The following is an 18,611-nucleotide window of genomic DNA, read 5'->3' as shown; positions in this document are numbered from 1 at the left end:
TCACTACTTATAATAAGTAATAGTAAAGACACTTCGGACGTAACTTCAATTTTACTTTAATCGATCATTTTCCGTATAATTCATCCAACACATTCTTAACCATCGGAAGTATTTGCTTCCTTGATGCTTTCACATTCTTTTGAGCATAAAATTTCCCATCCAAGAAATCCACACTCTCGTCTGCTACCAACGATAACGTTGATGTTTCATCAATAAGTCGCTCAACAATTTTATCGAATAAATGATGATCTTTAAAATTAACAATTCCCAAGTCACGTGACACCTGGCCATCGACAACTTTCATTCCCATCAGTACGATGACATCGCATCGATGAATATCGGAAAATTTTAATAGATTTTCTTTGGCATTTAACATGTTCGTGTACTCGAGCACAGATATTGGATAGCCGGGAATGGCGATAACTCGACGACCATCAACGCTATAAATTATTTTCAAATCCTTCGACAGTATCTGAAGAGAGTCTAGCGAACTGACATCAGCTCTAGCTTCAACCAATTCATTGAATAAATGGTTACGATTTTCTGCGTCAATGTCGAGCAGTCCTTCGATTTTATCACATATCGATTGATCTAACGGTTTAGCTTTATCGGCATCCTTTGAGAAATTGACTGTGTCGAGGACTATCGGTGCGTGTAGCATTCTTAGTGTTTCTCTTATCTGATCGCAATTGGTATCGACATTCGATGCGAATATCAAATCGGCAATTAAAGTTGCACAAGAACCCACTTCACTTATATTCACTTGACAGTCGGCAGGCAGATTCGATCCAGAATAAAAGGGGCGATGATCGATGACCTTAATTGTTTGTTTGTTGAATGGACTGAGATGATGGTCCACTAGAATAAATTTTGATGTGTCCAATAAACTAGCAGCCACTTCATCACTAAAATGTTGATTTTATGATGACTATGTCTGCGACTTTGTTTCAAGCAATTTCAGACTTTACCTGCAAATGACATCTTCCTGGGAGATTTTATTTTTGTTGAGAAAATAAGTGACTTCAGTCTTCAATGGCAAATTTGTACGTGAAGTGTTCAACACGGGTACGATGGGAATTTCTACTGGAACCAATTCGTCAATTAATTTCGGATACTTTGTGTAGAAAAATGCCAGGGTTAAGGCACAGACGGCTGAATCGAGGTCACAACTATCATTGCCGATTATTATGCATAATGGTTTCTGTAAGAGAAGAGATGGTTTCAAGGGATAGGTCGACAAACAGGATGATGTTGTACAGAACATTCGTTCCGCCGGTGCAACTCGTTTATTTGATATTCTATAGAAATACTAACTTTGAGTGTCAGACACTTTCGTGCCTCTGACAGAAACTTATTCATTTCACTTTGCGAAAAAGTTTACGGAGAAAACAATAAATGAACCGTCGCTTTACCCGCTGATTTCGCCAGAAATGTTTTATTTGCAGATCCCAACAGCTGTCAACTGTCAACGAAACATCTTTCCACTCTTTGACGTTTTTTCACCAAATTGAACACTTTCTCGCCTCTCCCCTCTTGTCACGATTATTTTTGTTTTCATCAACCATTTGTGACATTCACAGAAAGATCCATTCAAAACAGTGAAAAAATGTATTTAAATTGGATCAAAATAACTGAAAGGTGTTTGAAACTCATAACATCCTGGCTAGACAACTTTGCTAAACATTGAAATCTTTTCCAGAGCTGCCGAGGGAATAAAAATCATAAATAAATTGGATGACGAGGTGTTTACGACGGTAATCAGTTATGTCCACAAAAATATGTCTCCTGATGAAACGGATGATGATAACCGTGGTCTGGAGGAGCTGGAACAATTGGTGAAGGTGGATCGGCAAGATTTCTTGCTGCTAATCAAAACACTGTCCTACATTTTGAAGCGAGCCTCCACATTCATCATGAATCCGTCAAAGTTTCAGCAGGAACTGAAACACAAACTCAAACTGCAGGACAGTAAAATCGATGTCATCATGAAGTTGTGGATCAAAAATTTGAAACCGATATTGGATAATTTGGAAATTGAAGGCGGCGGATCAAGGGAATTGGACGATGTGAATTGGGAGTTAAAGGTGCAATTGTCGTCGGAGGCTCAACAAAAAGAAAAAACTCCCATTGCTATGCTGCAGCTGGGAATGAATGCAGGTGAGCCAGTAAACCTAGAAATTAATCATTCCGAACTGCTTAATCTATACAATCAATTGGAAACGATACAGAATGAATTAGATTCGTTGCGAAGCAAGTAATGTTAATGAGAAAATTGGAATTGAATAAACAAGACAGTAGTTTAAATGAAACCTCTAGATTTGCGATTTGCGACTACTTTTCTGACCAAACCAAACAAAATGAAACGATACGGTGTTTAAGTAGAGCGATATGGAAAATCAACTCGGGGTCTGCTGTCATAGATAATACAAGAGAATCTCACAGCAGACCCCGAGATGGAACAATATCGTTTCGCCATCTCTCTCACTTAAACACTCTGTAAGCAAAATACACGATCTGTTTGCTCGATGCAGTTGATTTGAATCGCGAAGATGTGCGCTAGGGTGGTCCAAATTTTATGATTTTTTTAAATTGCTGGTTTGGCAGCCCTAGCAATTATGTCACTTAATTTAGTTTTTAACTTTGTTAAATGGTCTTAAATTATGTAAAGGGGCCAAGAACGACGTGCTAAGGTCAAGATTTTTTTTGACAAAAATGTACAGTAAGGCGGTTGTTGTTATTACCGGAAATAATAGAGGCTGTAAAGACACATGCCAAATTTGTTTATCCTATGCAGACATACAGTTAGTTTTTCTTAGTTTCGTACCCAGTCACAACCGGCTTACCGATTCGGGTGAGTCATATTTTCCATTTTATTTTATTTTGAAACTCCTCTGGTTGCATTCAGGATGTTCCAGAGAATATTTTATGGAAGAAACTTTTTTTTTAAATATGATCACACTTCAGTGACAGGTTCGGCTACCAATGCTGCTATAGCTAATGAAGGCATTTTGCATACATGGTATTGTATGACCTATCATTGGGGACCAAATGCTTAATGTGTATTCCGAACAAAGTATTTAAAGCATACGTCGCTAAATGGTTTTTATGACATATGACGGCAATTTGTAGACTCTTTATGCTCCCTCGAGGAGCAAGACGAGAGCGATGATGATGTAAGATGTAGGCATTACTATTGACTGGAGTTAATAGCTGAAGAATTAGCTTTAAAATGACACTAGCATGTTGCAGATCGAAGTCTGAATTCAGCAATTGTAAGCAGGATTTTTTTCAGAATGTTATTTCTGAAAGTTCCAATAAAGTCTCGAAAAATTTCAAAATTTAAATTCACAAAAATAGGAACAGTCAGTTTTCTCAACAATGACGTTTCGACAGAAAATTTCGAATTTACTTGCGGATAAAGTCGACAAATCTCATAGAGATCATAAGACAGGTAAGATTTTCGAATTTGTTTAAAAATACTCGGGTGATTGCTTCTTTCTCCTTGCACATAACGTAAGCCCGTTTAACGAACACAAAGTGTTTTTTGGACCACCCTAATGTGCACTTCTGAACAAATGGAGAAAAGCAAGGTAAATATAGTGAGGAGGTAATGCCATATATAACCAAATGAGATGTGCGATGGCTCGAAAGTTCGGTACAAACACCATCTCATACCTTCGTTGAAAGCAAAAAAAGGGAATAGAAAGTCGGGACATCTGTTGTGAGGTAGCGAAAATATTTTTGTGAAATACAAGTAAATCGTAGTCAACCATTTAAAAAAAAAAAGATGTCAGTGGCATCGAACTTATATGCCAGGACGCACGTCTGAATGGCATTACCTCCTCACTATATTTACCTTGGAGAAAAGTAAGTCCCTGCTCGGCAATAATAGCACTTTAAAAGACGCAAAATGAGAAGGTAAACCGCAGTTCAACGAATTTATTGTGAAATTGAGACGTAAGTACATTGAGTTTTTAGATGATCCATGATGAATATCTGTAATCAAATCAGCTAATTTGAATGAATCCACCACGCCAAGCCGCATGGTATAACAGTTTTTAGTAGGAAGAATAATGAAAGTTAGTTACTGTCGAACGACGACTACCCTCACGTCCTGGGAGGGCCTATTTTAGCGAATTAAATTCCCAAAAATTCTGGAATTCCGGTCTCTCTTAAATATTACTACATAAAAACAACGGAGGAACATCTATCTATTGGTATTTTCGAAGAACAGGGAAATTAGGGAATTTTCGGGAATAGTTCTTCTAAAATAAACTCTTAGACCTTCTCTTCCTCTTTCATGCTGACGATTGTTATCCGAACGTTTTCAATTCACTGCGACAAATTGTTTACATTAAGGCCAGTTCATGGTCGCATATATCGCAAAAATCTATGCGAGTATGAACTGGCCTTAACTGAGAACTTTTGATTTTTATTGTTTGTTTTTTTCTTTATTGCTTTTTATTAACAGAAACAAATAAATACAAATTACAACAATGGAGTTTTTGCTTGAGAGTACAAAATGAATCTCGTTCACTTAACGTTGACTTAATATCATGTTAGTTAAGTGGTCAGGTTTTCGATTCATTTTTCAAGTCTTTTTTGAAGCAATCAAAGTTAATCGTACATTTAGGACCTTGTGCGGAAAGAAAATGATTAGAAAATGTAAAATTAGACACACTGTAAAGGAGCGCCACAATCCAAAAAGAATTGACGTCGAAATTGACTCGATAAAGTATATAGTCTGAGCATAAATACAGTTAGAGGCAGTGAAATTACAGCATGAATTCCCTTCAGCTGTTTTTCGGCTGATCCACACAAACAATCAAAACTGTTTACATGTCTTTATACGGTTTTACCACTACCACTCGCGTGTAGCACCTTCAACCGTATAAACAGTTTTGATTGTGTGGATCAGCTGAAAAACATCTGAAGCAAATTCATGCTTAAATTTCACTGCCTCTGACTGTACACTCGTTAGTATAAATGGAAGTTGTTTTGTTTTTCACCGATACGACAACAAACTACGTTCATCCTGTTTGTGTCGCGTTGCCTGATACGATTCTCGCTCTTTGTCCGGATATTTTGTTGGTAAGTTTGGAGAATGTAAATTGACTTTTGCAGGATATCTTTAAGAGAACTCAGTGTCAGCATAACACAAACTTTTCTCAAAACATAAACAAAATCGGTTTTACTTACTTGATGCCCGCTATTTCAACCTCATAGTCACCGCTCAGAACGTATTCATTAGTCACCTTCTGCGATACACCATTTCTGTCAATGTTTTTGACAAATCCCAGGCACACTTGCTTCTTAAACGTGTATCCATATCCGGTCGTTGTTGTCTGTCCGCAGTAGTAACCATTTCGATAGATTGGTTCATCACCCCAGCTCCACAGATCGATGTCTGGATCGTGATCGTTCAGTAGAAGTTGAACGTACATTCGACGAACGCCATTTTCGCGTTGCTCCAGCAGTGCATCACGTCCAATAAAGTCAATATTTTTCTGATGAAAAAAACAAGAATTTCGCCGATTCAAATCCGTTGTTCCATTCTACTCTCAATCAAGACTTACGTTAAATTTGACGCGCCAGCTGCGGCCGCACTCCAACGGTGTGGTAAATGTATCTAGATCCTGTCCCCAGTACGCATAAAACTTTTCAATTCTCAATGTTCGTGTGGCATAGTGACCAGCATGTTGAATACCAAACTTCTGGCCCGCATCCCACAATTTACCATAAACATGCAATGCAAATTCATTCGGAATGTAGAGGACATAGCCCAGTTCCCCGGTATGCGTCAAATTCATAGCCCGTATGCCGTTCGCCAATCCTACGTCCAGTTCTTTGAAAGTGAAGAATGGAAAATTTTTCGGCGACAGATCCGTATCGGTAAGTTCGGCCAGCAAACTTCTGGAAAATGGACCCAAAACGCAAATTGCTGTGTACATGGACGTCACATCCGAAACGTTCACTCTTGCACCACGTAAATTTTTCAAAATCCAGCTTCTGCATCGCGTCTGCTGAATGGTCGGCGCTATCATCATAAAGTGATTCGGTGCTAATCTTGCCAACGAGCAATCATTCTCGTAGCCACCGTGATGATTCTGCATGCCGGTGTGGATAATCGAGCCCACTGGCACATCAACATCATTTGAGCATAGATATTGCAGGCAGTCTACAACCTCATCGCCCTTTGACCATAGATCCAATTTTGTGAATGAACTGTAATCGGCAAGACCGACCTTTTCTCTGCAAGCATCGTACTCAACCGATACAAAGTCGAACCAATGAGGTTTGCCAAACGTTTTCGTATCCGATATACGAAAGGAAAGATTTTCCGGATCATTTAGGCCTTGTTTGTCGAAGTAGTTGGGTCTTTCGTAGCCCATCGTCTGTCCGAAAACCGCGCCTTGTGACTGAAGTGCGGGGAATATTGGCGACATTCGAAGGGAGCGTCCAGTTGAAAATTCCTGGAAAGGATATGGAAGACCGTAGTGCAAACCTTAAAAGAGGACGAAAGAATACTTCAAAAAATTGTTAAATTTGCAAGATAAAATTAGAGATTCACCTGGAACCTCTCTGACTCGATCCATTAGAAACCGCCGGTTGTTATGTAGTCCCAAGAAACGTGAAACATCCAAGTCATATAAATCAACAGACGAATATCCTTTGAGTATAATGTCGCATATTGCACGCCCCACTCCTCCAACGGCTGAAATACCGACAGTCTTCATTCCAACGGCAATTAAATAGTTTTGGATCTGTGGAGGAATCCATCAAAAAAGATTGTCAATCTCACAGAGGACCACACTCACTTCAGGACTTTCGCCTAATATCCATTTACAATCCGGTGAAAATGCTTCGGGACCATTGCACAAACGTTCCAGGGAAGCATCTTTTAGGCTCGGTACACGTTTCAGTAGCTGTTCTGTAATGAATCGTGTTTGATCAGAATAACGAATTAATCAGCAAGATATTTGTAACACCAACGAACCAAATAGAACGTGGAAATGATCCCAGTCAGCTGGTTGTTCTCGTTCGTTTATTGAATCTTCAAATTAAGTAGTAATTCAGACTGTGCCAAGAAGCAGATAATGATGATTTCACTTACCGGGAATAGTTCCGCTATCGAATGCCGGTTTGGCTTCCAATTCAAATCCGCCGCACAGGATTCGTCCATCATTTTCGCGGAAATAAATCTGTCCATCTAAATCCCGGACAACTGGTGTCATTGGATCCAATCCTTCAATGACCTTTGTGTGCAAATAGTAATGATCGGCTGCATGTAGCGGTACTTTCACAATCGGATCGGATAGTTGGCCAATGTTACGAGCCCAAAATCCCGAACAATTCACAAAATATTCACAGTCGATGCGGCCGTTTTTCGTTTCGACCGCCTTTATTTTACCGTTTTCCTGAATAACCTTTGTTACTGGATTGAATTCGACGACATTGACGCCCATTCGCTGAGATTCTGAAATTAACGACTTGCAAACCAGATGCGGATCACTGGAACCATCTTGTGGTATCCAAAAACCTATTTTTTGATAAACGTTAAACGATCAAGTTCCTAGCTGTACATTCGAATATGTCTTCTGAAACATTACCACCGAGCACGTCCTTCACTTCCAACAAAGGGCATTTCTCTTTACACTGCGCTGCTGTAAGTAGTTCACATTCAATGCCCCAACCACTTTAACAACGGGAAAAGAAGGTTTTTATCATATTAGATCGCTATCAAGTCAATTCATTCTACTTACACACTTTGAGACTTCATTCGTCGAAAATGAGTCATTCGATCCCGATTCCGAGCTAAATGCAATGATCCACACTGCTTCCAACCAGTTGGCAAGCCTTTATCGGTCAAACTTTTCAGCAATTCAATGGACTGCTGAGCTAACTTCACCTGCGAATGGGTCGGTTTGAAGGTGGCTACCAGTCCACTTGACCGCCACGTAGTTCCTCCTCCAATACTAAAATATCAGATAATCAAGATGACAAATAGAGACAGATACAACTAAGTCAATCACGTACGCTGCCTGCTCTACGATAACGGTTTCGCTTCCTAATCCGCTATTAGCCAATTGGTATGCAACCGCTGCTCCCATCACACCACCGCCACAAATAACCACTTTTGCTTTTCTCGGTGGGATTCGTAACATCTTAGTACCTGAGTTGTCGAGACTGTCCACATCCGAAGCAGTGATATTTAAGTGCCGAGAAGAGCTCGACATTATCTTCCAACGACATGGCAGTGTCAAATAGCTTTTGGTTTTCAAGGATGACAACATTTTGTAATTGTCAGTCTTTGGAGATCATCAAGTCGACTTGAATCCAAAAATGTCATCAGCAAATTTTCTTGAGCAACAATCCTGACTTAATGGCAGAAATTCGTAGATTTGGGATAATGAGAATGAGTGTGATGATTAGTAATGATTGTCAGATGCCCAGATAGGGGAAAAGTAAACACTAAGCTGGATTACCATGACAGCGATGACAGCAGAAGAACCTTCCTTATCCGACGTTTTGTTGAGCTGGTTCACCTCGTTCACCTAGAGAAATGAAAAGCTGGTAACGCCCAAGGTAAATATAGTGAGGAGGTAATGTCATTCAGACGCGCGGCCTAGCACATAAGTTCGATGCCAATGACATCTTTTTTTAAAACGGTTGACTACGATTTACTTGTATTTCACAAAAATATTTTCGCTATCTCACTACAGATGGCCCGACTTTCTATTCCATTTTTTGCTTTCCACGAAGGGATGAGATGGCGTTTGTATCGAACTTTCGTGCCACCGCACATCTGATTCGGTTATATATGGCATTACCTCCTCACTATATTTACCTTGGTAACGCCTGCGACGAGTTAGAATGTAAACATGTAAATGGACAGCTGAATCAGGGCCTATTTTACGGAAACATGTTTCTCAAGTTTTTGAAAGTTTCCAAAATGTTTCTGAAAAGTTTCTTAAAGTTTCTGAAGTTTGTTAAAGTTTCTAGAAACGTTTCCTTAAAAAACTTTAAGAAACTTTAAGAAACATTTCGGAAACTTTAAGAAACATTTTCGAAACTTTCAGAAACTTGAGAAACATGTTTCCGTAAAATAGGTCCTGCAGCTGATACTTATTGGAGAGAATGGAACCAATTTTGTACGAAATTCTCTCGCATTCTATTCAGAGAAATGTTAAGTTGGTAGGCATGTAGCGAGATAGAAGGAACATGTGAGTGACAGCTGACACCTATCAGAGACAATTTAACCAATTTTGTGTGAAATTCTCTCGCACGTTTCTCGTATTTTCTCCCATAGGTGTCATTTTTTCTGTCTTCTACATGCGTACCAACTTAACATTTCTGTTATTCTCTTGCCAGCTGTCATTCACATTATGTCCTTTATGTTTATTCTATCTCGGTACAGGGGTCACCAAATTATCAATTCTCTGAGTTCGCCACGTTCGCCTCATTCACCTCGGTAAAACAGTTTTTAGGAAAAATGGCTGCCGATGACTGCATTTCGACTCGAAACTAAACGTCAGATGACTGATACTTATTCTCCTTCCAAAATGTCTGCACTAAACTTGACGGTGCGTGTTCATCCGCTGGTTTTATTTCAAGTTGTTGACGCCTTTGAACGTCGGAATGCTGATTCGCAGCGTGTAATTGGAACGCTTCTCGGTAATTGACATAAATCATCCATTATTTCCGAGCAAAACGCTCACTAACATGCACTTTTCAGGATCTGTTGACAAAGGGGTCGTTGAGGTTACGAATTGTTTCTGCGTGCCACATAAGGAACACGATGATCAAGTCGAAGCTGAACTCAGCTATGCGCTGGACGTGTACGAATTGAACAGAAGAGTTAATTCGTCGGAGAACATTGTTGGTACGTGCACAGTCAGGTGTGGTTGCTGTCAATTTCTTATGCTACGTGTGTTATTTTAGGTTGGTGGGCCACCGGTCATGAAGTCACCAATCACAGTTCTGTCATACACGAATACTATGCTCGCGAATGCAACAATCCGGTCCATTTGACTGTTGACACGTCGCTCCAAGGTAACCGGATGGGCTTGAAGGCATACGTTTGTGTTAATCTTGGCATTCCGGGTGGCAAAAGCGGTTGTATGTTTACACCGATCAACAGTGAAGTGACGTGCTACGAACCGGAGGTACGATTTATTTACATTGAATAAGAGATTCCAATTCTAAAAATGCTTGGTGATTGCAGGTTGTGGGTCTGCAATTGTGCGAGAAGACCATTGCCGTCCAAAGTCGTCATCAGCCCAAAACCGTGTCGCCAATGTTGGATCTGGCCCAAGTAGCTGAGGCATCAACGAAACTGTTGGCATTGCTCGATCAAGTGGTGGCTTACGTTGAGGACGTCATAAATGGCAAACAGCAACCCGATAACTCTGTCGGCCGATCGTTGTTGGATTTGATCAATTCCGTTCCGCATATGTCAACCGACCAATTTGCTGCTATGTTCAACTCGAACGTCAAAGATTTGCTTATGGTGGTCACGCTGTCTCAGCTAATTAAAACTCAACTTCAATTGAACGAAAAACTAACATTCTTAACAACAAATTAAGCTGCACAAGATGTCAACGCATTTTCAAATTGTAATAAAATTTAAATTCAGACAGATCGATGGTTTTCTGGAGGACTATGCTACGATCATACTAGTAGCAACCGATGCCACAAGTGCAAAACCTCAAATAAATTCAAATTTTAGAATTTATTCATTGTGCAGGATAGAGCTTCCTGTTACTGGCTCTCAGAGCCTTTCTAAAACTTCAGTTTTTTTTCTCGAGGCTTTTCACCGGGCGATAACTTTTGGTGGACAGTCGACAATTTGAGTCTCATGGAGATTTATAATCGTACACAGTTTGTGTTTAATCAGACTGCGGGAGTTGATAAAAAATAACTTTTTTCGCGACGGCAGTACATTTTTCTCTGACTCAAACCCATCAAGATTCGAGAAAAAAATGTTGTCCCACGAAATTCTCACAGTGAAACGATGATTCATTTAAGCCATAAGTCATTGCTGATGGCTTGAATTTCAATTCTTCGAAGATTTTTGCGACTTCACCAATAAGTGGATGCAATCAATTGAAAAAGGTTTTTCTCAGAGAGAACCTTGCAGTATAAAACGATCAGTTAAGCGATTCCATCTCCTTTGACTTACCAATTTCTATTTTGCATAACCGTCACTCATTTAAGCAAGGCTGCAGAATTTACTGGCGCAGGGGGTTTTGCAGCCGGAGTTGTTAATGTACAGAAAAAGAAGTTGAATCTCTAAGGATTTGGTACTGGATCAATTCACGCCGTAAGTGTGCCTAAAATTTGCCAACTGGCTGATCTTTGCAGATTGAGTGCTGGCGAGTCATTCCCTGCAAATGGAGTTTCGTCATCCAGAATTGTTTGCCACACTTCACTCACTAAGAGATTTTCTTTTACTGATTTTGCTCAGTATTATTACTTCACAGAAGGCTAAAAAACATTTTCAGTCAAATTGACTTCGATCGAAGTTTTTTCGCGATACTTTCGCGTTGTTTTTCCGTTTCGTTGTTTGTGGATTGTGTAGTTTTCGCTGGCTGGACCGGTATTGTGAATGAGTGTATCGGACGGTTGGTGACTGGATGGATAGCGTGGAAATCGTGAGTACGGTGCTTTTGGAGCTCAGGCTCAATTCTTTTCTTTTCTTTGCTGCATTTTTTTGGGTGATTTCTTAGCATGCATTCTTGGGTTCATGGAAAGTTTTGCTGCTGTCTTGTGTAAGAGGCTAGCGGAAGCAACTGAAGATGGTCAGTCCACTCTGACCTGTGACCGCCGCTAGTTCTCGAGGTCGAAACATCTTTTCTTTTTTATTTTTCGCCACTTTACGTGATGTGCGGGAAAGGAAAGAGCTATAGCTTAATTGAATGTGAAAAGGAGTCTTGTTTTTGTTTTTCTGTGTACGGAAATTCGGTTCTTGCAATTTGCGCCCCTGAGCTTTTCGTCTGAAAGCAAAATTGGTATGTACGAGAAAGATTTTGAATTTCGACCGCACTTACGGCGTGAATTGATTTTTTGACGAGTTCACTGTTTATATCCTAGTAATTTTAGCTCATAATTCACCTATTACAAGACGGCCAACTTGAGATGCCTTGGTTGTCGTCAGGCCATTTTCTGTTTCTGTGTTTTACTTGAGTTTTTGTCTGATAAAACAGGCCCTGGTATATATCGAAATCGGACGCAATTTCCGAGGGACGTTTTTATATGCACTCTGAAATGGAATGTGTATGTTCGAGATTTTCAAGAATTGCATCTACAGATAGTCTATCATCACATCGATGATCGTTTCATCGTTGGTTCTCTAATCGAATTTATCTCCTTGCACGCGCACCAGGAATGAGATGTCTGTTTTGCTTCAACGTTGTCGCAGAAATTTGCGTCAAAGATATTTTCGGTTTCCAATAGCTTGGTTGTTAGTTACTGATCAATAAACCATTGTAAACTTGCTACGCTGCAACATTACAGAAGATCACACCATTCTTACAAACTTCTCTACGTAAACTGGAAGACGTAACAAATTTCGCATCCGATGAGATAACTGCTGTTAATGGTGAGATGACCTTTCACGAATAAACCGAAACCAGAATAGAAAAAGGACATCCGGCAATTAATACAAGAAATAAGAGGAGATTGTGGAGAGATGTGCCAGCAGACGGAGAGATGTTGATGGATGGGAGAGAATCTGTTGTTGAAGGAGATAACGAAAAATTAGGAAAGGAAGATGAAGGTGTTGGCGGACGAGAATTAGGCGTTGATGGAACAGCTGGCAGAAATGAAGAAACTGATAAAAGAAATAAGAAAAAACGTCGAAGAAGAAGAAGAAGAAGAAGAAAATGGTACGAGCCGGGGATTTTGATGGGTTATAAGACTAGGTTAAGGGTAGGATGTCTGTTACCATATGCCCACAACCAGTTATTTTAGTGCAGAGTTTTTCAACTCGCTAAGTTATACACTTCCCTCTTGCCTCTCGCTTATTCTGTAGACTCTAGTTCGTTAGTTCACATTCAAATTTCATATTCCAGAATGAGTTTCCTTAGCGTGTAATGCTAGGAAAGGCTCGGGAAGTTTCCCCCTCTAACTACTGTGAGGCCGAGTACAATTGAATTCATAGAAAATCAGCAATTACTTAAAACAAAAATATATTTTCTCTCAACTTTCAATATCACACAAAATATGCTGCAAAAGCATCAACCTACCGTGCAACAATACAATTACTTCACTCCTAAACAACACTGTGGATCCAATTCAACGCATTCCGTATGTACTGTAGACGGGCTCGCATCAAAAAACTCGAAATTAGTAAATACTCTGTATAAGTACGACGACCGATCTGATAGCCGAACGCATCCTTGCCGCTACCATCAACACCGCCCATTAATCGATCGTCGACCAATACTTTTGTGGTCAATGATAGAAGCCATTGTAAGATATCGGACGTATTTGGTGTCGTTCCTTTGCGGATCCAAGACGTTGGCGCCCATAGAAACAGTTGCATTACATTGGCGGCAATGTCTATAATGTTTTACGCGAGAAAATCAATGCTATAACGAGCCGGATTCATCGAGCATTCTGATTTTTACCTGGATTGAGACGTTTGTTGGGATTTCTTTGTAAAATATTTTCGATCAAACGTTGAACGATGATGGGAACATTTGATCCCAATGCTGGCAGTTGGTTGTCTTTGTAGGATGCATTCTTCAATTCATAGAACGGATTGGATTGACCGAATATCTCATAAGCTATGGCTCCGCAAGCCCATAAATCGGATTTTGTATAATTCAAAATCGAAAATGTTCCCGGAGTTTTGGTTATGATTTCTGCAATCGGAGACAGTTAACGTCTTTAAGTGTTCAACGGTTCAATTTCTAAAAAAAAGTGGAAAATACCTGGAGCCATTAGGGCAGTATTTCCACCCTTGTCGGTGTCGATCGACGTATAAGGCAATTGCAAACCATTCGTTTTGTCAGCCAGACTACAACCGAAATCGGACAAAACGAGAATGGGATGAACGTCGTTGTTTAAATCGATCAAACTATTGAAACGAAAATCAGAATTTCATTAAAACGTAACTGGCGTCACTTGGCACATTACAACTTACATATTGTCGGACTTAAGATCACGATGTGCCACCCCTGAAAGCGATTAAATTGGTACAGATTAAGTCTCATCGTCCATGTCATTAAAATTAATCAAAATCACCGTATCGATACAGATGCGCTACAGCCTCCAGAAGCTGTGCGAACAGCAACAGTCGAGTTCGCATCGATACACTGTTTTCTTCCAGATAATCACACAAACGGCTGTTGTAGCGTTTCATCAACAAGAAAAGGCTCATGTTACGACCGTATCCGTTCGGGTTGATACGCAACGGAAGAGCCATCGGATAGAGAGTATCGGACAGTGGTAGATTCGGAATTTGATCGCAAAAAACGCCGTACATGGTTACAATGTTTGGATGAGGTGGAAGATGAACAGTTTGTTCGCGCAATCTAAGCAACGGGAAATTTGGTTTATATTAACGCTGCGGCTGAATCATTAATCAAAGAGTACGACCAACAACGATCACATTAAAATGAGTCTAAATTGTACGAGGCCTTACAGTTTCTCCCATCCATCGACATCTTCGTTCGAATGTTTACGTCGGGCCGGAATGGTCTCCTTGTACATAGCTTTGAGTATGGCCATGGCATTGCTTTGGATATCGTAGTTGAACATCATTTTCAAAGCCAAGGGATATTGCGCCAAATCGGTTGACTGCGGAGTCAGCTGGAGCAAAAGATTCAAATTCAATGAATTCCCTTGTGAAACCATCTTATCGCATGGACAAACCTCAACTGGCGATTCCTCGTCGGAAGACGATAAACTTTCGTTTCGCTTCGAGTGGATAACATTTGATGCGGTATCAAATCGGACTGACTTGACCCCATGGATGCTGGACACTTTAGTTGAATTGGTTTCGTTGCTGGTTTGGCTTGTTGGCGTCACGAATTCATTGTCAACATTCGGTCGATTGAAAGACAGATTGTCGACGCTTCCTCCGAAATTGTGTACGAATCGACTTGTGTTTTGAATAGGTGACATCATTTCGTTCCGCGGTGACAGTGGCAATGTTCGTGGTTTAACTTCGGTCACATTCAATGGTTCAATGTTCGTTTGGTCGCTTCTCTTTAGTGCAGCTGCGTAGACAACAGCCGCACAACCTTTAGCTATAGGGGGTCCGATGTCAATAAGAGACAAATTGAATTCGTCGTTGATTTTCTGCGTGATGTCCTCTTCATCGCAATGCGACTGATAGCGAGACACTGCTTCCTGGAACGCAATGTGACTACAGTTTAGATTAGTTAACATTAGTCAAGAGCCTACCCTGATTTCATAGCAGACGCCTTCGAGTTCATCATCCTTTGTTAAAATTCCGGATCCAGTCGCAAGACTTACACCAATCAAAGCAAACAGAGGAGTCGAATCGCCGTAAAGGAATCTGTGGAGTGAGACGATATTCTTATCTGAGTCTGACCAAATACCTACAATGATATCCGCAACGGGACTCACTTCTTCAATGCGTCAGTTCTCAGATCCGAAGAATATGTGGTGGTCACCCGATTAAGAATGTTATCGACGAAAAGACGACGGGCATGTTGACCGAATCGAAATAAAGTTGTATTTTTGAAGACTGGATTGGTAGCGGCCTTTGTCACACTAACCGCAGTAGCACCTGGTTGTAATCGTGTTCTCGGTCGTTCCAAAATGTTGTTGTGTATGTTTCGCTTACAGTAACGTTTGACAAAATATCGACCATGGCTGAATAGTCGATTGGTAAGGAAACGAAAAGACATCGTTTTGGGGGCTTATTTTGCAAGACAACTATAGATTGTAGGTCTCTACAGCATCGATTAACTTTCAAACGTATTTTATGCAATATATTTCAGGCCTGAGCCGGTGGATCAGATAAGTTTTCAATTTTTATTTCACTTTTTATTGCGTATTTTCTCTCGACTTTTGATGTCTATTTTGAACAGCTGACGTAATTGCTTTGTAGTAGATTTTATCGAACCGTACTGGAATGAACATAATTTACCGCTGAAAGTTTTGAAATATTTTTTTAGAAAATATTTAGATGTTTTCATTCATTTCACGGCTTATAAACGATCAACGCTTACAGAGATCATCAAGTACCGAGATCTCCATTCATACATATTGCTAGCAAAAATACAATTTTATGCCGCGATGACTTTAAAGTTTCAATACTTTGATGAAATGTCCTTCAGCGGTAACGAATACTTCTAAGAACTCTACATGAATCAAGACCCTATTCCAGGGAAAGACATTAAATAGTTGTTTGACCACATAGCCTAAACAAAGAGCAAGATTTTTTTTGACATTTCTCATAAAGGGGTTCATATGAAAGTGTACCAAAAACCAAGGTACATATATTGTTGGACCCTAAAGTTTACAGCCTTGCCCAAAAAAGTCACATTCTTTTCACCAGATAGATAGCTAAAACGGAAACATTTTTTCCGACTTTTTCGTCTCAGCTTTTGTGTGAAATGCGCAATGTGACTTTGAGGCGCCTGAATATAAAATAGTATTGTGTTAGTCGGACCTAAATGGCGTAATTTTTAGGTCTTTTTTCCATAGGAAAAAAAGACCTATTGTGGGCACTTCATCTGTCCGTCCGTCCGTCCGTCCGTCCGTCTGTGTCACAAATAAAATGTGATTGATAAAAGTTAAAATTGCAATGCTACTATGAACAAACCAACACCAGGCAAATCAATTATTATTTGTTATCTGGTAACCAATCGCTCATAGCAGATATAGCAATTTGAAAGTTTGGTAGTTGTTGGTAGTTGGACCCCCAAAATATTTTGCAGCAAAGATGTTTACCGTTTGAGAGCTACGCACCGAATGACGAAATTATTCTGCCTGCTTGCCTTTTTATAACTCAAATATTTGGTAGTTGACTACCACGTTGGTAAATTGCAATGCTACTATGAGCAAACCAACACCAGGCAAATCAATTATTATTTGTTATCTGGTAACCGATCGCTCATAGCAGACATCGCAATTTGAAAGTTTGGTAGTTGTTGGTAGTTGGACCCCCAAAATATTTAGTAGCAAAGATGTTTCTTCCTCGAAAGATGCACACCGACTGATGAAATTATTCTGCCTGCTGGTCTATTTGTAAATCGAGTATTTGGTAGTTGACTACCAAAGTGGTAGTTGACTACCAAAGTGGTAGTTGATTACCAAAGTGGTAGTTGACTACCAAAGTGGTAGTTGACTACCAAAGTGGTAGTTGACTACCAAAGTGGTAGTTGACTACCAAAGTGATAGTTGACTACCAAAGTGGTAGTTGACTACCAAAGTGGTAGTTGACTACCAAACTCATACGGAGGTTGTAGAGATGTTTAATGTTTGAAAGCTGCACACCGACTGATGATATTAATCGGCTCGCTTGCTTATTTATAAATCGAAAATTTGCTAGTTGAATACCGAAGTGGTACTTGAATAAATACCAAGCTGGCAATAAACAGAAACCATACTTAATGCTCTTAATCTATACTTAATGCGAGACCCGACCTATTTTCATAATTTATTGCTCGAAAGTAGTGACATTTAGTCTTTAGGAAAGTTTCGATTAGGGATAGGTGGTTGGGAATGATGGTTAGATTCAAAAACGATGGTGAGATTCAAAAACGATGGTGAGGTTCAAAAAGAAAAAGAAAAAAGACTCACTAGGCGTTAGCCGGTACTATTCTTGTTAATAACATTAGTGAAGATATCTGGGTCACCTGGGTCAAAAATTCACCTTTTTGGTCCTAGTGAGAAAATACACTAATGATGTAATATCAGCAAATTTTCTCAACTGAATGCAGCGCTATTGTAGCAAAAGTTCACGAAACGTCCGTATTCAGCTATAGGCTGACGGGGAAAACTTTGAAGGGGAACTGTGGTTTGAACAAAGAACTAGCGGGAAGTATCAAATGGTTATTTGTGTACCTGTTTTGGACGATTGATTTTAGGCAATTTCGCGGATTGTAGGCCGAACGAAGTGAGTAGTTAGTGTAATGAAAATTCTTTTTCATGCTTCGGGGCCGAAAATGAGGGCAGTTTTTCGAATTTTCTCGGGTTTCCGGCCCTCTGCATGAAAACTTACATGTGCACCTGTTTGGGACGGTTGATTTAAGGCACTTTCGATTGTAAGCCTCACTTCGTTCGGCCTACAATCCGCGAAATTGACTAAAATCAATCGTCCAAAACAGGTACACAAATAACGATTGTGTAAGCGTTTGAAAGTTCCCGCAAGTTTTTTGTTTTAATCAAATTTCCCCTTTAAAACACTTTCCCCGCATAATGGTCTATAAACTGTTTCGAGGGGGAAATTGATTGGTGTAAGTGTTTTGACAGCTTCTGAAAGTTCTTTATTTTCTTCAAAATATTTTCCCATTATGACGGGAAGTGGTTTGAGGGAGAAATTAAGTTTGAACAAAGAACTTGCGGGAGCTGTAAAACGTTTACACAAAAGAATTTCTCATCCGTTTGACACTTCCCGCAAGTTCGAA

At 39.9% G+C, this 18,611-nt stretch overlaps 5 protein-coding genes across 6 annotated transcripts; 2 read left to right on the top strand and 3 right to left on the bottom strand.

Moving 5' to 3' along the window:
- Positions 1-39: 39 nt before the first annotated feature.
- LOC119077898 (exopolyphosphatase PRUNE1) lies at positions 40-1,521 on the bottom strand. The gene is made up of 3 exons (XM_037185266.1): positions 1,315-1,521; positions 969-1,201; positions 40-905 (listed from the first exon to the last, which is right to left on the bottom strand). The coding sequence occupies exons 1-3, from the start codon at positions 1,357-1,359 to the stop codon at positions 65-67; spliced, it is 1,119 nt and encodes a 372-aa protein (XP_037041161.1). The 5' UTR covers positions 1,360-1,521; the 3' UTR covers positions 40-64.
- Position 1,522: 1 nt separating this feature from the next.
- LOC119077920 (COMM domain-containing protein 10) lies at positions 1,523-2,312 on the top strand. The gene is made up of 2 exons (XM_037185301.1): positions 1,523-1,638; positions 1,700-2,312. The coding sequence occupies exons 1-2, from the start codon at positions 1,607-1,609 to the stop codon at positions 2,256-2,258; spliced, it is 591 nt and encodes a 196-aa protein (XP_037041196.1). The 5' UTR covers positions 1,523-1,606; the 3' UTR covers positions 2,259-2,312.
- A 2,686-nt stretch (positions 2,313-4,998) lies between these two features.
- LOC119077851 (pyruvate dehydrogenase phosphatase regulatory subunit, mitochondrial) lies at positions 4,999-8,479 on the bottom strand. Its single transcript, XM_037185178.1, has 10 exons — positions 8,038-8,479; positions 7,764-7,976; positions 7,611-7,696; positions 7,115-7,540; positions 6,998-7,054; positions 6,819-6,931; positions 6,572-6,764; positions 5,577-6,505; positions 5,200-5,507; positions 4,999-5,129 (listed from the first exon to the last, which is right to left on the bottom strand). Exons 1-10 carry the CDS (start codon positions 8,292-8,294, stop codon positions 5,006-5,008), a joined length of 2,706 nt encoding a protein of 901 aa, XP_037041073.1. The 5' UTR covers positions 8,295-8,479; the 3' UTR covers positions 4,999-5,005.
- A 924-nt stretch (positions 8,480-9,403) lies between these two features.
- LOC119077912 (eukaryotic translation initiation factor 3 subunit F-1) lies at positions 9,404-10,639 on the top strand. The gene is made up of 4 exons (XM_037185287.1): positions 9,404-9,675; positions 9,737-9,883; positions 9,943-10,166; positions 10,226-10,639. The coding sequence occupies exons 1-4, from the start codon at positions 9,504-9,506 to the stop codon at positions 10,583-10,585; spliced, it is 903 nt and encodes a 300-aa protein (XP_037041182.1). The 5' UTR covers positions 9,404-9,503; the 3' UTR covers positions 10,586-10,639.
- A 2,534-nt stretch (positions 10,640-13,173) lies between these two features.
- Positions 13,174-16,077, bottom strand: LOC119077862 (probable serine/threonine-protein kinase samkB). Of its 2 annotated transcripts, XM_037185199.1 has the most exons (9): positions 15,601-16,076; positions 15,415-15,529; positions 14,881-15,360; positions 14,651-14,817; positions 14,251-14,540; positions 14,150-14,183; positions 13,938-14,083; positions 13,632-13,868; positions 13,174-13,563 (listed from the first exon to the last, which is right to left on the bottom strand). In XM_037185199.1, exons 1-9 carry the CDS (start codon positions 15,882-15,884, stop codon positions 13,274-13,276), a joined length of 2,043 nt encoding a protein of 680 aa, XP_037041094.1. In that variant the 5' UTR covers positions 15,885-16,076; the 3' UTR covers positions 13,174-13,273. The 2 variants fall into 2 exon arrangements, with proteins under 2 accessions (XP_037041094.1, XP_037041093.1); XM_037185198.1 differs by having other exon boundaries at positions 14,651-15,360; positions 15,601-16,077.
- Positions 16,078-18,611: the final 2,534 nt, after the last annotated feature.

This window comes from Bradysia coprophila, unplaced genomic scaffold (genome assembly GCF_014529535.1).
Source record: "Bradysia coprophila strain Holo2 unplaced genomic scaffold, BU_Bcop_v1 contig_24, whole genome shotgun sequence".
Taxonomy (NCBI): domain Eukaryota; kingdom Metazoa; phylum Arthropoda; class Insecta; order Diptera; family Sciaridae; genus Bradysia; species Bradysia coprophila.
Note: the sequence above shows the minus strand (reverse complement) of the source record. Positions and strands in the feature narration are given on the sequence as shown.

Bases quoted from the DNA above. Each gene is read 5' to 3' on its own strand.
- LOC119077898 (XM_037185266.1), bottom strand. From the start codon at position 1,359: ATGAATAAGTTTCTGTCAGAGGCACGAAAGTGTCTGACACTCAAA. The intron at 1,202-1,314 runs GTTAGTATTTCT...CTTCTCTTACAG, and splicing joins GAAAGTGTCTGACACTCAAA to AAACCATTATGCATAATAAT. The intron at 906-968 runs GTAAAGTCTGAA...TCAACATTTTAG, and splicing joins CAGGAAGATGTCATTTGCAG to TGATGAAGTGGCTGCTAGTT.
- LOC119077920 (XM_037185301.1), top strand. From the start codon at position 1,607: ATGTATTTAAATTGGATCAAAATAACTGAAAG. The intron at 1,639-1,699 runs GTGTTTGAAACT...AATCTTTTCCAG, and splicing joins TGGATCAAAATAACTGAAAG to AGCTGCCGAGGGAATAAAAA.
- LOC119077851 (XM_037185178.1), bottom strand. From the start codon at position 8,294: ATGTTGTCATCCTTGAAAACCAAAAGCTATTTGACACTGCCATGTCGT. The intron at 7,697-7,763 runs GTAAGTAGAATG...CCGTTGTTAAAG, and splicing joins CGAATGAAGTCTCAAAGTGT to TGGTTGGGGCATTGAATGTG. The intron at 6,932-6,997 runs GTTCGTTGGTGT...GATTCATTACAG, and splicing joins TCATTTCCACGTTCTATTTG to AACAGCTACTGAAACGTGTA.
- LOC119077912 (XM_037185287.1), top strand. From the start codon at position 9,504: ATGACTGCATTTCGACTCGAAACTAAACGTCAGATGACTGATACTTAT. The intron at 9,676-9,736 runs GTAATTGACATA...TGCACTTTTCAG, and splicing joins TGTAATTGGAACGCTTCTCG to GATCTGTTGACAAAGGGGTC. The intron at 9,884-9,942 runs GTACGTGCACAG...GTGTTATTTTAG, and splicing joins TTCGTCGGAGAACATTGTTG to GTTGGTGGGCCACCGGTCAT.
- LOC119077862 (XM_037185198.1), bottom strand. From the start codon at position 15,884: ATGTCTTTTCGTTTCCTTACCAATCGACTATTCAGCCATGGTCGATAT. The intron at 14,184-14,250 runs GTGATTTTGATT...AATCGCTTTCAG, and splicing joins AGCGCATCTGTATCGATACG to GGGTGGCACATCGTGATCTT. The intron at 14,084-14,149 runs GTAAGTTGTAAT...TCGTTTCAATAG, and splicing joins GATCTTAAGTCCGACAATAT to TTTGATCGATTTAAACAACG.